This window comes from Ricinus communis, chromosome 1 (genome assembly GCF_019578655.1).
Source record: "Ricinus communis isolate WT05 ecotype wild-type chromosome 1, ASM1957865v1, whole genome shotgun sequence".
Taxonomy (NCBI): domain Eukaryota; kingdom Viridiplantae; phylum Streptophyta; class Magnoliopsida; order Malpighiales; family Euphorbiaceae; genus Ricinus; species Ricinus communis.
In genome coordinates this window covers 34954693-34971658 of record NC_063256.1, presented here as the reverse complement: position 1 = coordinate 34971658, position 16966 = coordinate 34954693, and the positions used below count along the sequence as shown (strand labels likewise).

At 31.9% G+C, this 16966-nt stretch overlaps 2 protein-coding genes across 7 annotated transcripts; one reads left to right on the top strand and one right to left on the bottom strand.

The window, feature by feature from the left end:
• Window positions 1-3502: 3502 nt before the first annotated feature.
• On the top strand, window positions 3503-11326 carry LOC8279869 (vacuolar protein sorting-associated protein 26A). Its single transcript, XM_002532537.4, has 11 exons — window positions 3503-3701; window positions 3809-3883; window positions 4230-4304; window positions 4420-4492; window positions 5605-5649; window positions 5945-6056; window positions 6361-6427; window positions 9166-9210; window positions 9579-9634; window positions 9764-9939; window positions 10738-11326. The coding sequence occupies exons 1-11, from the start codon at window positions 3699-3701 to the stop codon at window positions 10914-10916; spliced, it is 906 nt and encodes a 301-aa protein (XP_002532583.1). The 5' UTR covers window positions 3503-3698; the 3' UTR covers window positions 10917-11326.
• On the bottom strand, window positions 11285-15717 carry LOC8279870 (pentatricopeptide repeat-containing protein At1g71210, mitochondrial). 6 transcript variants are annotated; one of them, XR_007215045.1, is made up of 4 exons: window positions 12891-15717; window positions 12067-12303; window positions 11925-11996; window positions 11285-11833 (listed from the first exon to the last, which is right to left on the bottom strand). XR_007215045.1 is itself a non-coding variant. In XM_015727486.3 (2 exons), the coding sequence occupies exon 1, from the start codon at window positions 15579-15581 to the stop codon at window positions 12894-12896; it is 2688 nt and encodes an 895-aa protein (XP_015582972.2). In that variant the 5' UTR covers window positions 15582-15717; the 3' UTR covers window positions 11285-11996; window positions 12891-12893. The 6 variants fall into 6 exon arrangements, 1 of the variants encoding a protein (XP_015582972.2); XR_003080753.2 differs by having other exon boundaries at window positions 11285-11996; XR_007215044.1 differs by lacking the exon at window positions 12067-12303 and having other exon boundaries at window positions 11285-11539; window positions 11621-11996.
• Window positions 15718-16966: the final 1249 nt, after the last annotated feature.

The window sequence follows — 16966 nt, the reverse complement described above, 5'->3', positions numbered from 1 at the left end:
TTTTATCAATTTAGCTCTTTAATTGCATTGACATTCAAAACGTAAAAGAATTTTAGTGTAATAAATAAAATATAGGAAACAATTTATATATTACACCAAAAATTAAGGAGGCAAATAGTATATATTAAACGCAGTTAATGATTGTTTAATGAAATTTTTTTAACAGAATAGGTCTTTTTTACTTTATTTCTCTTTTTTTATCAAATAAAATAAATTATTTGATAAATTTCAACCAAATATAGCATTATATTAGTTTATGCATTACATTATATATTAGATTTTACTTCAATATATATATAAGGATTAGTATTTCTTTTTAAAAATCAAATAGATTCGGTCTTATACATACGCGAGGAAAGTAATCAAAAAAGAAAGAACTAGCCTTCTTTCTTTTATCACTTAGGAGCCGTGTGAGATGAAAATCTCATGCATGGTTCTGAACGAGAGAAAGAAGTGAGAAATCCTTTTTTCGACTCTGATCTCCCACTCCAGTCTAGACATAGGTGGTGCATAGCTTTCGTCAGCTCGTGTTGTAAGGTGTTGGGTTCCGCAATGAGCATAGCCCTCGTGTTTAGTTGCCACTATTGAGTTTAGAACCCTGAGCAGACTTCCGGTGATAATCCAGAGGAAGGTGAGGATGACATCAAGTCATCATGCCCCTTATGCCCTAGGCGACACACGTGCTATAATGGTCGGGACAAAGGGTCGCAGTCCCGCAAGGGTGAGCTAACTCCAAAAACCCGTTCTTAGTTCGGATTGCATGCTGCAACTCACCTGCATTAAGCCAGAATCGCTAGTAATCGCCGATCAGCCATACGGCGGTGAATTCATTCCTAGGCCTTATACACACCGCCCATCACACTATGGGAGCTTGCCATGCCCGAAGTCGTTACCTTAACAGCAAAGAGGGGGATGTCGAAGGCAAGGCTAGTGACTAGAGTGAAGTCATAACAAGATAGTCGTACTGGAAGGTGCGGCTGGATCACCTCCTTTTCAGGGAGAGGTAATGCTTGTTGGGTATTTTAGTTTGACACTATTTCATACTCCATTTTCTTTATTTTTTGTTTAGGACTATACGGACTCGAATTATAGACATTCTCGATAAAATAGATCAAACTGATTTTTATCAAAATGGTTCGGACCTTTTCAAAGACCCAACATGCATTTTTTTGCATTGGTCTCGTTCATTAACTGATATAAATAATCAGTTAGTCTACCATAATTCTCTTGGCAGAAAGATAAGAGGATGGCTCCACGTGCTCTGATTTATGGATTTTGATCCGAGAGCACTACCAAAGTGTTTCAAAGAAAGGTTATCCTAACGTAAGGTAGCTGGTGTATCAGCGGCTCCCTATTCAGTACTATGCATGATCTTTGGTAACCTCTAGTTTGATCAGGGAGACCACAAAAAATGAATCTTCTAATGAAGGTTATAGATTCGGTCAAAAGGAAGAAACTTATAATATCATAGTTGCTCATAGTTTATTTTGGTCGATTGATCTTCCAATATACCAATTTCAACAACTCTTGTTCTTTATACTTTTTTCTAGCTGCTTGGCTTGTAGTAGGTATTTGGTTCACTGCTTCAAGTATTAGCACTATCGCTTTCAACCTAAATGGTTTCAATTTCAACTAATCTATAGTTAATAGTCAAGATCGTGTAATTAATACCTGGGCTGATATTATCAACCGTGTTAACCTTGGTATGGAAGTTATACACGAACATAATGCTCATAACTTCCCTCTAGACCTAGCTGCTGTCGAAGCTCTATCTATAAATGGATAAGACTTTGGTTTTAGTATGCGTGAGTTCTTGAAAATAAAATAAAATAAAAAATAAGCAATAGCCAATTTCTTGTTCCATCAAGAGGGTTGGTATTGCTCATTTTTTAGTAATTTTTTAGTAATATATATATATATATATTTATTTATTTATTTTACATAAATATAAAAAGAATATAAAAATTTTATTTTCTTTTTTATTTTCTTAATCTTTACAATTTAAAAATAAAAGAATTTTTTAGAGAAAAACTTTTTATAAGTCGCTTTCTGAAAACTATATATATAATTTATATATTTATTTTAAATTGAGTATATGTTCTTCTTAATCTTTTTTTTTTACAGTTCTTTTTTTTCGATTGAAATAAAAGATATAAAAGATAAAACTTTTATTTTTATATCTTTTTATTTTTATATTTGTATTTTATTCTTATATTTATATCTCATAAATTTTTTTAAGAAAGATAAAATTTAAATTTAAATGCTAGAAATTGAAACTTTCTAATTCTAATATTTAATCAAATATCTATTTATATATATATATATATAGAAAGAGAAAGAAGGTTAACAATAACCAAATCCACTCTTTGCACTTAGAATTACATGCGATTGTTAAGATGATAGATGACAATCCTGTACATAGTAAACCTAGAAATTCAAACTTTGACGAGACTTTGAAAATTATTTATTTTAATAAATATATTAAAAATTAAAAAATTTATAAAATATTATAAATAATTTAAAATATTATATATAATTTAAAATATAAAAATTTATTTAAAATAATAATAATAGTCATACAACGTGCAAATAACAACTAGTTTATATTAATTTAATACATAATAGTTAACCCGTGGAGGCAACTCATTAAACTAAACCATATAAATATTTATTCTTTAATTCTCTTTTTTTGATAAAAATCTCGTTGTTTAATTCTCATTTTCACATTTTTCTAATTTCATTTTATTCTAAAATTTTATCTATATAAATGAATCAGTATCTTCAATATTTATTGGACTATCAGTTTAATGGTTTATTCATGTGCATTTTTGCTTAGTATGGTTGACTTGAATTGTAGGTTTGAATAGAATCGTAGGTTGGGGAAAATAAAACAAATCAAAGATTTATATACAATTAGAGTTTGATAATTTATTTTTAAATATATCATTACTGATATTATAAAATATGTATTTAAAATGGCCTCAAAAAGAAATAATATTTTAAAATAAAATATTAATTTATAATAATTTTATCAAATATTAAAAAAATTAATATTTTTTATAATTCTATAAAAAAAATTAATGAATTACTCAAGCTGTATATAGACACTATTACATACAAAAGAGTTCAAATAGAGTTCAAATAGCTGAATTCTAATTATTACAAAATTTGAAGGCAAAAAATATAAAATATAAAATTAAATTAAATTATTTTGATACATTAATTTATATGTATTCATTATTATTATAATATTTTATTAATTTTTTAAAATTTAAATATTTATAAATTTATAAAATATATAATAGTACATAAATTCGTATTATATAATTAAAAAATTATAAAATAATTAAATATTTTTTAATAATTATTATGTTATATACTAATCTATTAAATATTATATTATGACTTTTAATAATAATAATTTACCCAATTTTCTTTTGAAAAAAAAAAATAGAATGAAAGTTGACGCTTGACCCTTACTGACGAACATAAGAAAGAAATAAGAAATGATTAAAATAGAAAGAAAAAAAAAGGAAGCAGCAATAATTAATAGCAGCAGCAGCAGATCTCCTTCCTTTTAATGCTTGCTTCAGCTTATTACTAACTCTTGAAATTTCTGGTTTCTGTTTCAAGCCTATTTTCTTCTTCTTCTTCTTCTTCTTCTTCTTCATGCGTTGAAGCTTGAGAAAAAGAAGATCATGGTAAATGTTTTCTTTTCTGCAATTTTTTTTTATAAGATTACTTGTGGAATTAGTTAAAAATAATAAATTTTGCATTTCATGTTTTTTCTTTAACTTTTTCGGTTCAGAATTTCCTAATTGGAGCTTTCAAGCCGCCATGTATCATTTCAATTATTTTTGCTGATGGAAGAACTCGCAAACAGGTAAAAAAATTTTCATCTCAACATTCTCAATAAATACAGATAAATTCTTTTTGCTGTAGTGAATCATTATAGAAGTTACTAATCACAAGCATTATGTATGCAGGGATTTTAGGTTATATGATATGTATAGTTACAAAAATTATAATGTCCTGTGCATTTTTTATTTTGTAATAATTGGAATTAAAATCTGTTGGTCATAGTTTGCAATTCAATTTTATTGGATCATAATATATATGCATTTTGATCAATGATATATGTCAGTTTTGTTCAGAGGCTGCTTTTGATAAAATTCTATTATTAGAGCTTATTATTGCTTATGGTTTCAATGTGTATTTTTCTTGTATAGGTTCCATTAAAGAAGGAGAATGGACAATCAGTTTTGGTTCCTCTCTTTCAAAGTCAAGAAAACATTGTTGGAGAGGTATTTTGTGTGAGGTTGCAAATTATTATTCTTTCTAAGCTTTTTTGTTGTCTATATATTGTGTTCTTACTTAATGCTGTAAAATTGAAAGTTAGCTTGGCTTTGTGGTATTTAGGTTGCTGTAGAACCACTTCAGGGAAAGAAGCTTGAGCATACTGGTATTAAAATTGAGCTGCTTGGTCAGATAGGTATGGTCGATTGATTTCAAATTCTGCTGTTTTTTTTAGGTACTTCTGTATGATTTTTTCTTTTTAATTTTCATTTTTCCTATAAAAGAAGAGATAAAAGCGTAACGAACTAAGGGAAAGGCTTTCTTCATTGAAAGTCAAGAAATTAAACATACACATCTTATTGCAAACGAGCTCTTCATTTACTATCTGCATAAGAAATATTTTTTAAAACTAAAAGCTGAAATTCTTAAAACAATAAAGAATATTGTATCCTCAAGTAATTGCACTGGAAAATGGTGTTATTAAAGACTATTACGTTTATACTTCAATCAGCTTTTGAAAGTATCATAAATCTTGTGCACCTCCAAATAGTCCCCTCTGTTATCTCTCAAAGTCACTAAATATTGGTCAATAAAAGATCCTGCTTTAGCACAGGAAATCCACTGGTTCATCTTTGATGAGAAAAAGTATGTTTCACATGCATCATGCAATATAATACTGCAAACAAATGTATGTTTAATTTACCATTATGCATGAAAAAATTTTGGTCTTACCAAACTTCTTTTGATTAATGTATCATCTCCTTAACCTTTAACAGGTTAGATCTATAGTTTTGATAAAGAATGCCCATCCATGTGCATTCAGCACTTGAATTTCCCTTGGTTAACTTAATCTGAATTAAGACCGTTTTGTATTTATCTTTTAATGATAAGAATAATTTTATTTAATTATTTACTCTTTTAGCTCTTAGAAGCCACGATTAACACCTAATAACATAACCTGACTACAAATATTGTGAACTGTACCTTTCTATCTACAGTCATCAGATAATACAATTCAATGTTATTTATTATACAATTTTGTCCAGTTCAGTAGTACACATATAATTTTTAAACCAATGGCAGTTAAATGTTGTAATGCCTAATGATAATAATTTGGTTCATATCACTGAAAAATTCCTTTAATATCTGTTGCACCTAGACCTAGGAATTTCTTGGTCTAAACAGCAAAAATGGAATTAATCTTTCTTATTGTGCATTTGAAGTATTAATGTATTCAGTTACTAGAATATGAAATTGTGTAAATGGATAAAAGTTTAGACCATGATATTTCTCTTCCCCTCTTTGCAGAGTTATACTTTGACCGAGGCAACTTTTATGATTTTACATCTCTAGGTGAGTGGTAAGCATGCATTTTTCATGAAACTGGTAGCGATACTAGGTATATGTTATGTAGTTTAGTTATTTATGAACTGTTGACACAGAGGTTATTACATTGCACTTGTGTTCTAAACTTAAATCTTCCCATTGTACTTTATCATTACCACAATCTTATCATTCTTTCTTCTGGTTTTGTTCTTGGATTATCATTCTTCTATTGATTTTGTTCTTGGACATTGTCAATGAACTAATAAAGAGAAGTTTATGATTTATGACGAACTCTAATTCTAACTCTTGTCATCCTTTGCAGTTCGTGAACTTGACATTCCTGGTGAGCTATATGAAAGAAAAACATACCCATTCGAATTTTCCACAGTTGAAATGCCATATGAGTCTTACAATGGAGTGAACGTGAGGCTTAGGTAGGATGTCCTATTTAAACTGTTTTTTCTTGGTTATCTAATTGAAAGATTGTTAATTTTATTGAGAGAGTTGTGCTATTACTCATTCCCCCTAATTTTTCCTATAAAATTTATTTGCAATTTGTACTGGCTGTACTTTTGTGCATGATCTTCATTGTTATCCCTTTTCTTTTCATCTTCTACTCAAGGTGTTTTGTTTATTCTTTTCAATTATTTAATTGATTTTCAGAATTCCCTCTTTTATGTCTATGATATTGGATAAACTAAAACCATTTTTAACAGATGTTTTATTGCATACTTACAGGTATATATTGAAAGTGACAGTCAGTCGAAACTATGTTAGCAACATTGTAGAGTACCAAGATTTTGTGGTAAGTATTTGGCATCAGCAAGCAATGCTTTGGATTTTTATCATATTATAGTCAAAGTTACATTAAGTAGTGATGCATGAAAATGCACTCGTCTAGCTCTCGTTCCATTCCCTTCATTTGTGAATTCTTTTAAACTGTATGGATGTGATATGCATATTATCTTCAAATACCGACGAGGCTTTTGCAGTTTCTCTCTCTCTCTCTCTCTTTTATGTGCTTTTTTAAGATATACTAAGTGCCTTGGAAGGAAAAAAGTTAATCCACTATCTATTAGAAAGTGGTAATCTGTCATTATATGACCTGCTCTATGAAAAGGAGAGAAGGAGATTGTCCGAGGGGTTTAGGATCTTCTTGGGATTTTGAATTATTAATGAATATGTTTAGTGGTTTTATAGGTCTCATTAGAGTTGACAGTTTGTAACCTTTGTAGCTGTTTAATGGCTATATTGTATTCAATTCAAGTTGCTGAAATTACTGGCAGATTCGCATTTTTTCTGTTTTATATGAAGGCATACTTTGTGATTAAGCTGCTAACATATGCAGAAATTAGGGTTTTAATTGGGGCAATGATGTTACATATATGTTTAGAAGATTATAATTTTTGTTAATAAAAACTGAAGGAAATTTACTGTGAAGAAAGTAAAAACAAATGTAGGATGAGGTGTCCTGTCTAAGAAAGAAACAAATAAATCAAAATCAAATGGCAAAGTAATGAAGTAATACCATTCAGTTGTGCTGAATCTTCACTAAAGATACTCTTATGAATCTTCCTGAAGCATAATGATGGTAGCAAACTATTTCATCGCAACCTAGCTGTAGTGCCCCACTGATTCTTGAAAATGTGAGCATTTCTCTTCAACCAAACAGTCCAAATAACTGGGAGAAATGGACATGCCAAAAACTTTGAGCCTCTTTACTCGTTCCAAAAGCTTTAAATTTTATTTCCTGAAAATCCTCTTGTTACATTCCCAACTTAAAATCCTAAATATCGAATTTCAATTATACAAAGAAGCAATAGGGTTAGGACATCTAGCTGATTAGACCATTAAGAAACAATTTTGGGTGATTTGAGAGCTTGAAAGAGAAGCAATTTACATTGACAAATATGATGTCTGATGACAATTATGAAATGCTCAAAACAAAAGAAAGAATAGGCTGTAGGGACTGTTCACAGTGCAGGTTTAGCTGTAAAAAGCCTCCTTTATTGGGGAAGTTTGATTTATATGATGTAAGATTTTAACCATTATACTTAGATGTGTATTCTTTTATATTCCCTAGTTTTGGATCATGGGTCGAGCCCAGTATAACAACTTCTTCTATCTCAGGCATCACATTTGGGATTCTACAGGCATCATGAGACCTAGGATTAAATTGCATTAGACAATCCATAGAAGCAAAGTTACCGGAAAGACACTTCTAGCTGTTGATTGACCGATTCATTCTTCTAAAACAAAGCATTATAGGCATATATATATATATATGCATTGTCAAAAGAACTCTACGGGCTTTGGACTTTAAATATTAAAACTATGAATATTATATGCTAAATAAATCTTAGGTTATGAACAAAGAATTACTTAAAGTGACAGACTCAAATAAGGTCCTTCACAGCCAAGCCCATTACAGCGTATGTTGGAAATTATTAAACACGATAAGTCCTAAAGTTACAAATACTGCATCAACAGCTAATTTATTTGAATAAACATTCGGGAAAGACTCTAATGGATTAATAGCACTCTGTAATATTCAAGATAAACCTTCCATGAAATCTAGATATAATTTGTCTTTCTTTAAACTTCTGTTTTCCTGAATTTTGTTGCTGGCTATACTAGGTCTATGACTCATGGACTTTACATTTGTTGTTAAAAAATATGTGCTTTCTGGCAAATAGAGTAAATCCATGATGTAAGTGAGTGTTTAATCATTTACCATGCTTCGGGCATTTTGTTTCTAATACTTCCACCAAAGTTGGACTAGAAACTAAAATAGGACTAGACAAGGTAGAACAGTCAAAATGGCATATGGAAGAGCTTCAGAAATGAAGGAAATTATTATATTAGATACTTATGAAAAATTAGATGCATATGCATGCACATGCATTAGCTCAGGCACTTGCAAACGTGTGGACTAAGGAAATGATCCTGCAGAAATTGACATCTTGCTTCCTTTTTGTCCTCGAATCTGGCTTGTTTTTATGTCTGATGTGTATATTCTACTTAGCATGTAATAAATTGGAATCTAGTATTTTCTTGTTGACCATCCAATGAATTTAATATATGGAGGATCCTATCGTCAGGAAAGTATGTGTTCCATGGTATATTGTGGACATTGTTTTATGGCATAATTTGAGATGCTAATCCAGCTTATAGGTTGACAGGAAAAAGCTTAAAAGTTATAATACCCATTGGCAGTGGAGCTATGCAGTTGTATCCTGTGCTATGAGCATTTTGTAGGTCTAATCAGACAATATTTAGACAAAGACCTAATGATTCAGCAATGAGGTTGATAGGTCAACTATCAAATACACATGGTAAATAAGTGGTAAAGCAAAATGAATTAGCTCAGGTAGAAGTCCTGCAAATTGACCTTGTAGCTTCTAATTTTATACTCTTACATTAAGGTTCTAAAAGGAAAATTTATTCCTTATTAGTTTCCAATGAACAATAACGTGAATATGTACTCTTGATAATATTGCACAATAACTTGATTTTTTTTTTTTTTTTATATTTCTGCACCAGGTACGTAACTACTCCCCTCCACCGTCAGTCAATAACAGCATTAAGGTTAGTAGAGCTATAATCTTATGCATTGTTGTTTGATACTTTCAACATTTGTTATAAATTGTTGGTATCAACTTCATAATATGTGAAAAAGATTTTTTGAATGTGATTGTCTGGTTGACACCTTTTTCTTCCTTCTGACTTGCACTCTATCTCTCCATTGGCACAAGTACCATGCATTTGTGAGTTTTCTCTGATTGTTCTTAGGATGATTTTGCTTCAATGATATGTTTCAGAAAAATGTCTTTTGATGTTTATTATCTTAAGATTTGTGCCAGGGAAGTCCAAGACAAGAAATGCAATAATTGGATTATGTACTTATTTCTTTCTGCTGTAGTTTGCTATTTACTGTATTTTGGTGCCTCTTTTAGATGGAAGTTGGAATCGAGGACTGCCTTCATATCGAGTTTGAGTACAGTAAAAGCAAGTAAGTTTAAGCAAGATTCATTTATATATATATATATATATATATATATATATATGTGATTTTACTTCATACAATGAATTAAGTTTGAAGAGAAGTTTAGATCTTCTTATTGGTTTTTAATTTGTTCAGGTACCATTTGAAGGACGTCATTGTTGGCAAAATATATTTTCTTCTGGTAAGAATTAAGATTAAAAATATGGAGCTTGAGATCAGGCGCCGGGAGTCTACAGGATCAGGGCCAAATACATATGTTGAGACAGAAACCCTTGCAAAATTTGAGTTGATGGACGGTGCTCCTGTCAGAGGTATGCAGTTTTTACTTGCCCGAAAAATTGTACACAAGACTTGATATGTTTTTGCAAGATACTGGCTGAAAAAAATCTGGCCAACACATCTGAGACTTAATTTCATTTAGGAATAACAACACTAGCAGTGATTCAAAGTTTCACTTGCACTGAACTCAGTTTGTTTCTTGAAGCTTCTCTTGCAGGAATTATAATGTGGGTGTTTGGTCTTATTAATATAGATAGCTCGACCAAAAGTGCATGAAATCGCATGCTACTGATGAGTTGGACAATATAAGTTTATCATCTCCTCCGCTGACTTTTCTTTTTTCATCTCTTTTTCTCTCATTTGAACCCCACAGGACATAGACCCACAGTGAAATGTAAAAATACCTTATCCCATAACTAATTAAACTGCAATTTAATTTTTTTTTAAAGCATTTATTCCTATGCATCCAAATACCTCAAAATGTGACATAAAAGACATTATATTAAAGTACTTTCACCTCCTCTTTACTCTAATATGAATATGCTAGGATGGAACTGTACAATACCCCAAAATATTAAGAAATTACCGGAGGATGCGTAACCAGTAGCTACCACTTTTTAACGATCAACAAAGGGGTTCAGCATCTAATCATGTGCTAGTAATAGCAGCATTATGGCGCATTTGGCTTTTTAGTTTTGTCTGGTATGCTTGTACAATTGGGAGAATATTAAGATTATGTGAAATTGTTAATCATGTTATGTTCACTTGTCTCTGTTTGAAAATGGTCTCCTCATGGAATTTTGCTCATGTAATCTTAATGCCCTAAGCAGGAGAATCAATTCCAACCAGGCTGTTTCTAAGTCCATATGAGTTGACACCCACATATCGCAACATCAATAACAAATTCAGTGTGAAGTACTACTTGAACCTTGTTCTAGTTGATGAAGAGGATAGACGATATTTCAAGCAGCAAGAAATCACAATTTATCGGCTTCTTGAAAATTCTTGATCATTTTTAATGAGAAGCTGGCAGCCTGAGACTATTTCAGTTGAGAAAAAGAAGCAGCACTTTAATGTTGCCATTTGAAGGCTTCGTTTACCATCTTGATGGATTAAAGGAGGGGTGGGTGGGTCTGGGGTTCATGGAGAGCTTTTTCCTTGATTTGCATGGAGTTTGTTCCAAGTTCCAACGACATGCTTGTTCTTGATTAGTGCCAAACCTTTAGAATGATGGGAACCCAGTACCTGATTTAACACCTCATGTTTAGTTTTGATTTTTTGTGAAAATTATTTGTATCGATTTGGTTCTTCTCTTTTTCATTTATTTCCTTCTGATTAGCTGGTCAATTGTGTTAAACTTGGTAAAACTGAGACAGATTGATATAAATTTGTTCTCTCAAAATTATCTGTTCAGTAATACACTACTGTGATCTGGTGTCCTCTGTACGAAATAACAAGTTTGCAGGACTGCCAGCAGCACGGTGAGATCTAAAGCCAAATTTTCCTTTCTTGCATGTCTAATTGATGTTGCTGAATGCAGAAATTTTGCTGAGTGGCCATGTTGATTTGAGACTTGACACGCAGCTATGGAATTTGTTGTGTTGTTGATGCCCGCCTCGCCTTGGCTATTATCTGCAAACCAAAATGAGGTTAAAAACTTCTGACCCTGCTTCTAATTGCGGTTAACAACAGGTTCCTGCATATAGTATTAACCAGGTCGATCTTCCTTTTAGTAGAAGTGGCAGTGGCAACTGTAAGCTTCCTTTCGTTTCCAAAGTATAGGAATTGATCAAGGCCCCTATGCCTTTATTCGGCCAGTTGATAGCACTCTTTCCCAAGTTGATTGGCAAGACTCAACTGTACCTAAAACCCAACAATTTTACTTGTGTCATCTGTAGTTCATAAGAACCCAATATGCATCTGTTACTGAAAAGAAAAAGAAAAGAAGAAAACATCAGAAGGGTGTATTTATGACTACACCAACTACTAATGATGGGTTAACATCAGAAGGGTGTACTGATGGTTTCATTCGTTTCCCCCATTAGAATTTGCTCTCTCCTGATGCAAATTGTATAGCAGCCAAGCCCAACTGAAAGGCACAAAAAACATGTCAGCCAAAACCAGAAACTGGATTTTCACGCAGATACATTTTCAAGCACCTCTAAGCTGGCATTTCAACAAGCCTATTGCAATACAACTGTCAATGATACCATGTCCATAGAAGCTTATGAAATCCAAGCAAACATTTGCCAAGTTAAACCCTCTACTTAACATGCTTTGATTGACCATAATAGATAGGAATGAGGCTCCTCTGCTCTATAATACTTGGGGTTTTCTTTTATCTGCACGCACTTTCTCCAAAAGAGGTGCATTCAGCTATTGACCATAAACTACATCTACATGACAACAATTTTGATCAATAACAAATAACTACTGCAACTTTCAAATAGATTCACTGAAAAATAAGTGAGAAAAAAAAATTAAAAGAAAGGCTCAGCAAACAGAATAATAAGATGTCATCACAGTTGAGGACACAACAAATACAGTGATAACAGCCACATTAAAACTTGGGGATTGTACAATCTAAATGCAATTAATGTAAATGCACCGGAATGAAGGGAAAAGTGCTATATCAACAGAATCTCACTCATCAGATTTCATGTTTTCAGGATAAAGTGGCATTAAAAATGGAAAAATTTGCACCTTTGAATTACTGCAAGTTTATGTGGCAGCACTGAATTCATTGAATCCAAAATAATTTATTCAGCACTAAGATTTTCTACGGCTTTAGACCACTGGTATCATATCTTATCCAGTGCCATTTTCAACAGCAATAATACTAAATTACAGCTATTATTATTATTATCTTACAACTGATGGCTAAAAGCACAAGAGAAGGATATAACCAATGAATTTTAGGTATCCATATTTTCTATCAAAATTTTGTAGAACTCAGAATGTCATAACGAGTTGTCGCTATTACCAGTTACATGAGGCTTTTGGTACGACCACTTGGACTAAACCCTTTCCTGAACATTTCATCCACCCATCTCCTTGCCTCGCCTATTCTTCCATTCTTAAAAAGGCCATGCACTAAGATATCATACGTCCAGTGATTTGGCTCATAACCCTTCTGACATATTCTATCAAACAACTCACGAGCATGATCAATGTTACTCATGCTTAGTCTTCTCATCAACATATTGTAAGTATAGAGGTCGAGTGGGAAGCACTGTTCAATCACTTCTTCCAAGTTGTCAATTTGTTGGCTCAGCTTAAGACGCCCTGCAAATGCTCCAATTATCTGGCCAAGGATTAAAAGATTCAGAGAAGTCTCATTCTGCACCTCTCTCACTTGAAGCCATGCATCATAGAGCTCGTCGCTTTTCAAGGAATGTAACAAAAGTATGTTACCGATAAAGGATGTAACACGACGCCCGAATTTCTCCAAGTCAGTAATAAGAGTTATCGCCGTACTATATCTTTTATTTGAGCAAAGTAGCATTATAAGAACCTCATAACACTCAACACTAGGAACCATTCCATTACTCTGCATTTCCAAGAAGAAGGACAATGCAGAATCCACTTTGTTGACTTGGCAAAGACCAACAACCATGGTGTTGTATAGCTTTCTGCCAATCTTCCTTCTTTGGCCCACAGCATCAAAAAAATTAAGAGCATCAGATATTCTCTCACTCTTTAAATAACTCTGTAACATAAGAATGTTAGTACTCTGATTAGGTTCGATCCCACTTCTCTGCATCATTTCAAATACTTTTCTGGCGATATCAGGCTTCTTTGCGTGCCCAGCTCCATCGATAAAGAAGTTATATATCTGACAGTTAGGATCACGACGAGATAGTTGCATATCTAAATAGTTGAAAAATCGTGTTTCTGGGTCGTCCATTTCACATAGACTACGAATGACTGCTCTGAACAAAGTACGAGCAGGCAAATGACCCTTATCTTGCATTTCGATAAGAAGCCTAGCAGCAATATCCCCCCTGTTGAATTTGTTAAAACCATGAATCAAATTTGAGTAAGTACTCTTTTTAGCTACTCTATTAAATCGGTTAAGTTCTCCATGTATCAAGTACCCATCTTCTAACCTCCTAGCCTTGCAAAGAGCAGATATAAACTTATCATACATGGAATCACTTGGAATGAAATTGCGCTCCAGAGCCCAAAAAAACAGTTCGTTCATCATTTCAACCTTTCCTTCTCTATGTAAAGCATCAGTAAGCATGGAAAATGCTCTTTTACCTGGGAAATAACCATGCTCAGAAGAACTCTTCAACACATGGTATGCATCATCAACGTTACCCTCTCTGCATAAAGAATTGATGAGATAATTACAAGTCATGGTACTAGGTGAGAGGCCAAATTCTGATTTGCAATTGTACAAGTCAAGCGCAACATCCACCATTCCAGCTTTACAAAAGAAAGATAATGCAGCATTCATGGTGACCTTATCAGGAGAAAAACCATCTTCCATCATCTCCATCAACAAATCACAGGCTTCTGTGAGTCGGTTCTCTTTCAAGAGCCTGCACAGTAAAGCATTATAATGGAAAATCTCTGGAACATAGCTTTCTAAAGTTTTCTTTTGCTGAAAGAAGTCCAAAGCCCCATCAAGCTTACCTTTTTGAACTAAATTCCGAAGCCACACGCCATAAGCAGGATACAGAGGCACCACTCTCAACTCCCTAAATTCCTCAATTAACTGACCAGCCTTCTCAAACTGATCTTTTTGACAAAATGCACCCACAAGAATACCTACAGCAGCCCCGTTACCACTTTCACCCTGTAGGATCATGCGGCGCAAATATGCCTCAGCTTCATCCAACATCCTCTGCTTACAAAAGCTCTTAACAACAATAGAATGTGTTATATGACTCTCAAAACCCCTAATAGAAATCTGCTTAGCAATGTCATCAACAGCATCGAAACAGCACTCTTCAACCAAAGAATTAAGAAGAATATGATAAGCAAAAGCATCCAAATCACGACCTAGAAACCTCATTTTACCAAACAATTGAAGTGCAACTTGAGGCTTACCAGCAACAGAATAACCCATAATTAAAGTACTATAAAACCCATATCCAAGTTTATGATTAGCAAACCTATGCTTCATATAATTATCAAGAAAATCAAGCATAAGTTGCATAAGCTTAGCTTTAGACAAAATCTTGAAAATAGCATGAAAAGTGGCGCGAGTGTGGTAAAACCCAGATTGGCGACCAGCCCAATCAAAGAATTTAAGGCAAGAAAGAACGTCTTTTTTGGAATTACCATAATGGAGAACATCAAGAACCAACGATTCTGTTAAACGAAGACCCAACTGGGAAAGGGCAAGCTCATCAACTTCATCTTGGTTGCTTAAGATCTCGAAAACTCGATCCAAGAATCCATTGTTTTGGGTCTTGAACCACTCTTTAAAAGACTGGACAACGTGCTTGTAAGTATAGTTGGGGTGGAAATTGATTTGTTGAATTGGAATTGTAGATAATGTTGAATAGTAATGGTAATAACACAAGAATGGTAATCTTGTGCCATTGTTATTGTTGAACAGAGAAGAAGAGGATTGAGATAGAGCACTGTTGTTGTAATTGAAGACAAGTTTGGAAAATAGTAATGCTCTCCTGGATTTGCTTGCTTGTTTTATTGGTTGCATCTCTTTATTTTTTGGTGGCTCTTATTCTTCTTCTTTCCTTCTTATTCAATGGCGAACTCTTATCATCAGGCCGCCATTCTTTCTTTAGCTTTGTGCTTCGTTTTTTCTTTCCCGGTTTAATTTCATTTACAGTCCCTAAACTTATCTGCATGCCCCTAATTAGTATTCTTTTCAACTTTTATTTATTTCTTAAATATCCATGAATTACAATTTTAGCCAAAGACATATTTTTCTCATAAAATTTAACTATTTTATCATTTTAATATTTTAATTTTAAAAATAATTTCATTTGATATGACTATATATACTGAGTATAAGTGTTTATATATTATAAATAAAATAAAATAAAATATTTTATTAAATTAAATTAGAAATTTAAATTATTTAAATATAATTAAAAATAATATTTAATTAAATAAAAAGTTAAAATATTAATTTATTAATTAATACAAATTTAGAAACATAAAATATACATTTAACCGTAATTTTTATATCTTATAAATCTCACCAACTAATTCTCATTATAATTTTATTGAAAATCCAATATAATAAAGGCTTATATATCACTATATTAATTCTCTATTACTCTTTTCATGCTCAAATTCATTACATATTAAATCTCTTATTAACTTTGAACAAAATTGGACAAAAGAAATCATACATAAAAATATTAAAATTTCAAAAAATTTAATAAAAAAAAAGAGTAAAGTATGAGGATATTAATAAATGCATAATTATATTTAGAAATTTCGAGTGATAATTATCATCATTTATCTGTTAATATTTTTTTAATTTTGATTTTTTTATGAAAATAAATCTATTTATTACTTTTTGAACTGTAAGAAATATATAAAATTTTTCCCTTGAATAAATATTTACATTAATATTATAAATAAGCAAAGAACATTTAGATATTAACAATATCAAGTAATATGATTAAACTATCTTTTATATAAGGGCAGAACAGGTAGCCTTGGGGATTCTTCCTTGGAAAGCAATAAGGGTCTCAACTTGTAGTTCTTAATCTGAATAGTGAATACATCAAAAATATTAATATTGGAAGACCACAAGAATTCTTCCAATGAATTCATTTTTGGGTCTAAATGTAATTTTGATGAGTACTAATTGCCTACTAACATGTTAGTGGAAAAAGCTTTATAATTTTTCTATTCTTATATTCAATATTTATAAAATAGCAGCAATTTAGCTATCATAACAAAGTAATTACTATTTAACTACGATGACTTTACTTTTATATAAAAATTAAATTAATATTTTTTAAATTTGTAACCATATAGACTGTTTATAGTTTTTAAGTAGTGGCTATTCGAATATGTCAAAAATTAACGAAAAAAGATAACGACCACTTTAAAATTATATTTATG

Coding starts and splice junctions, on each gene's coding strand:
- LOC8279869 (XM_002532537.4), top strand. Junction 5,650..5,944: donor TTATGATTTTACATCTCTAG/GTGAGTGGTAAG, acceptor CATCCTTTGCAG/TTCGTGAACTTGACATTCCT. Junction 9,635..9,763: donor TTTGAGTACAGTAAAAGCAA/GTAAGTTTAAGC, acceptor TAATTTGTTCAG/GTACCATTTGAAGGACGTCA.
- LOC8279870 (XM_015727486.3), bottom strand. CDS start 15,581: ATGCAACCAATAAAACAAGCAAGCAAATCCAGGAGAGCATTACTATTT.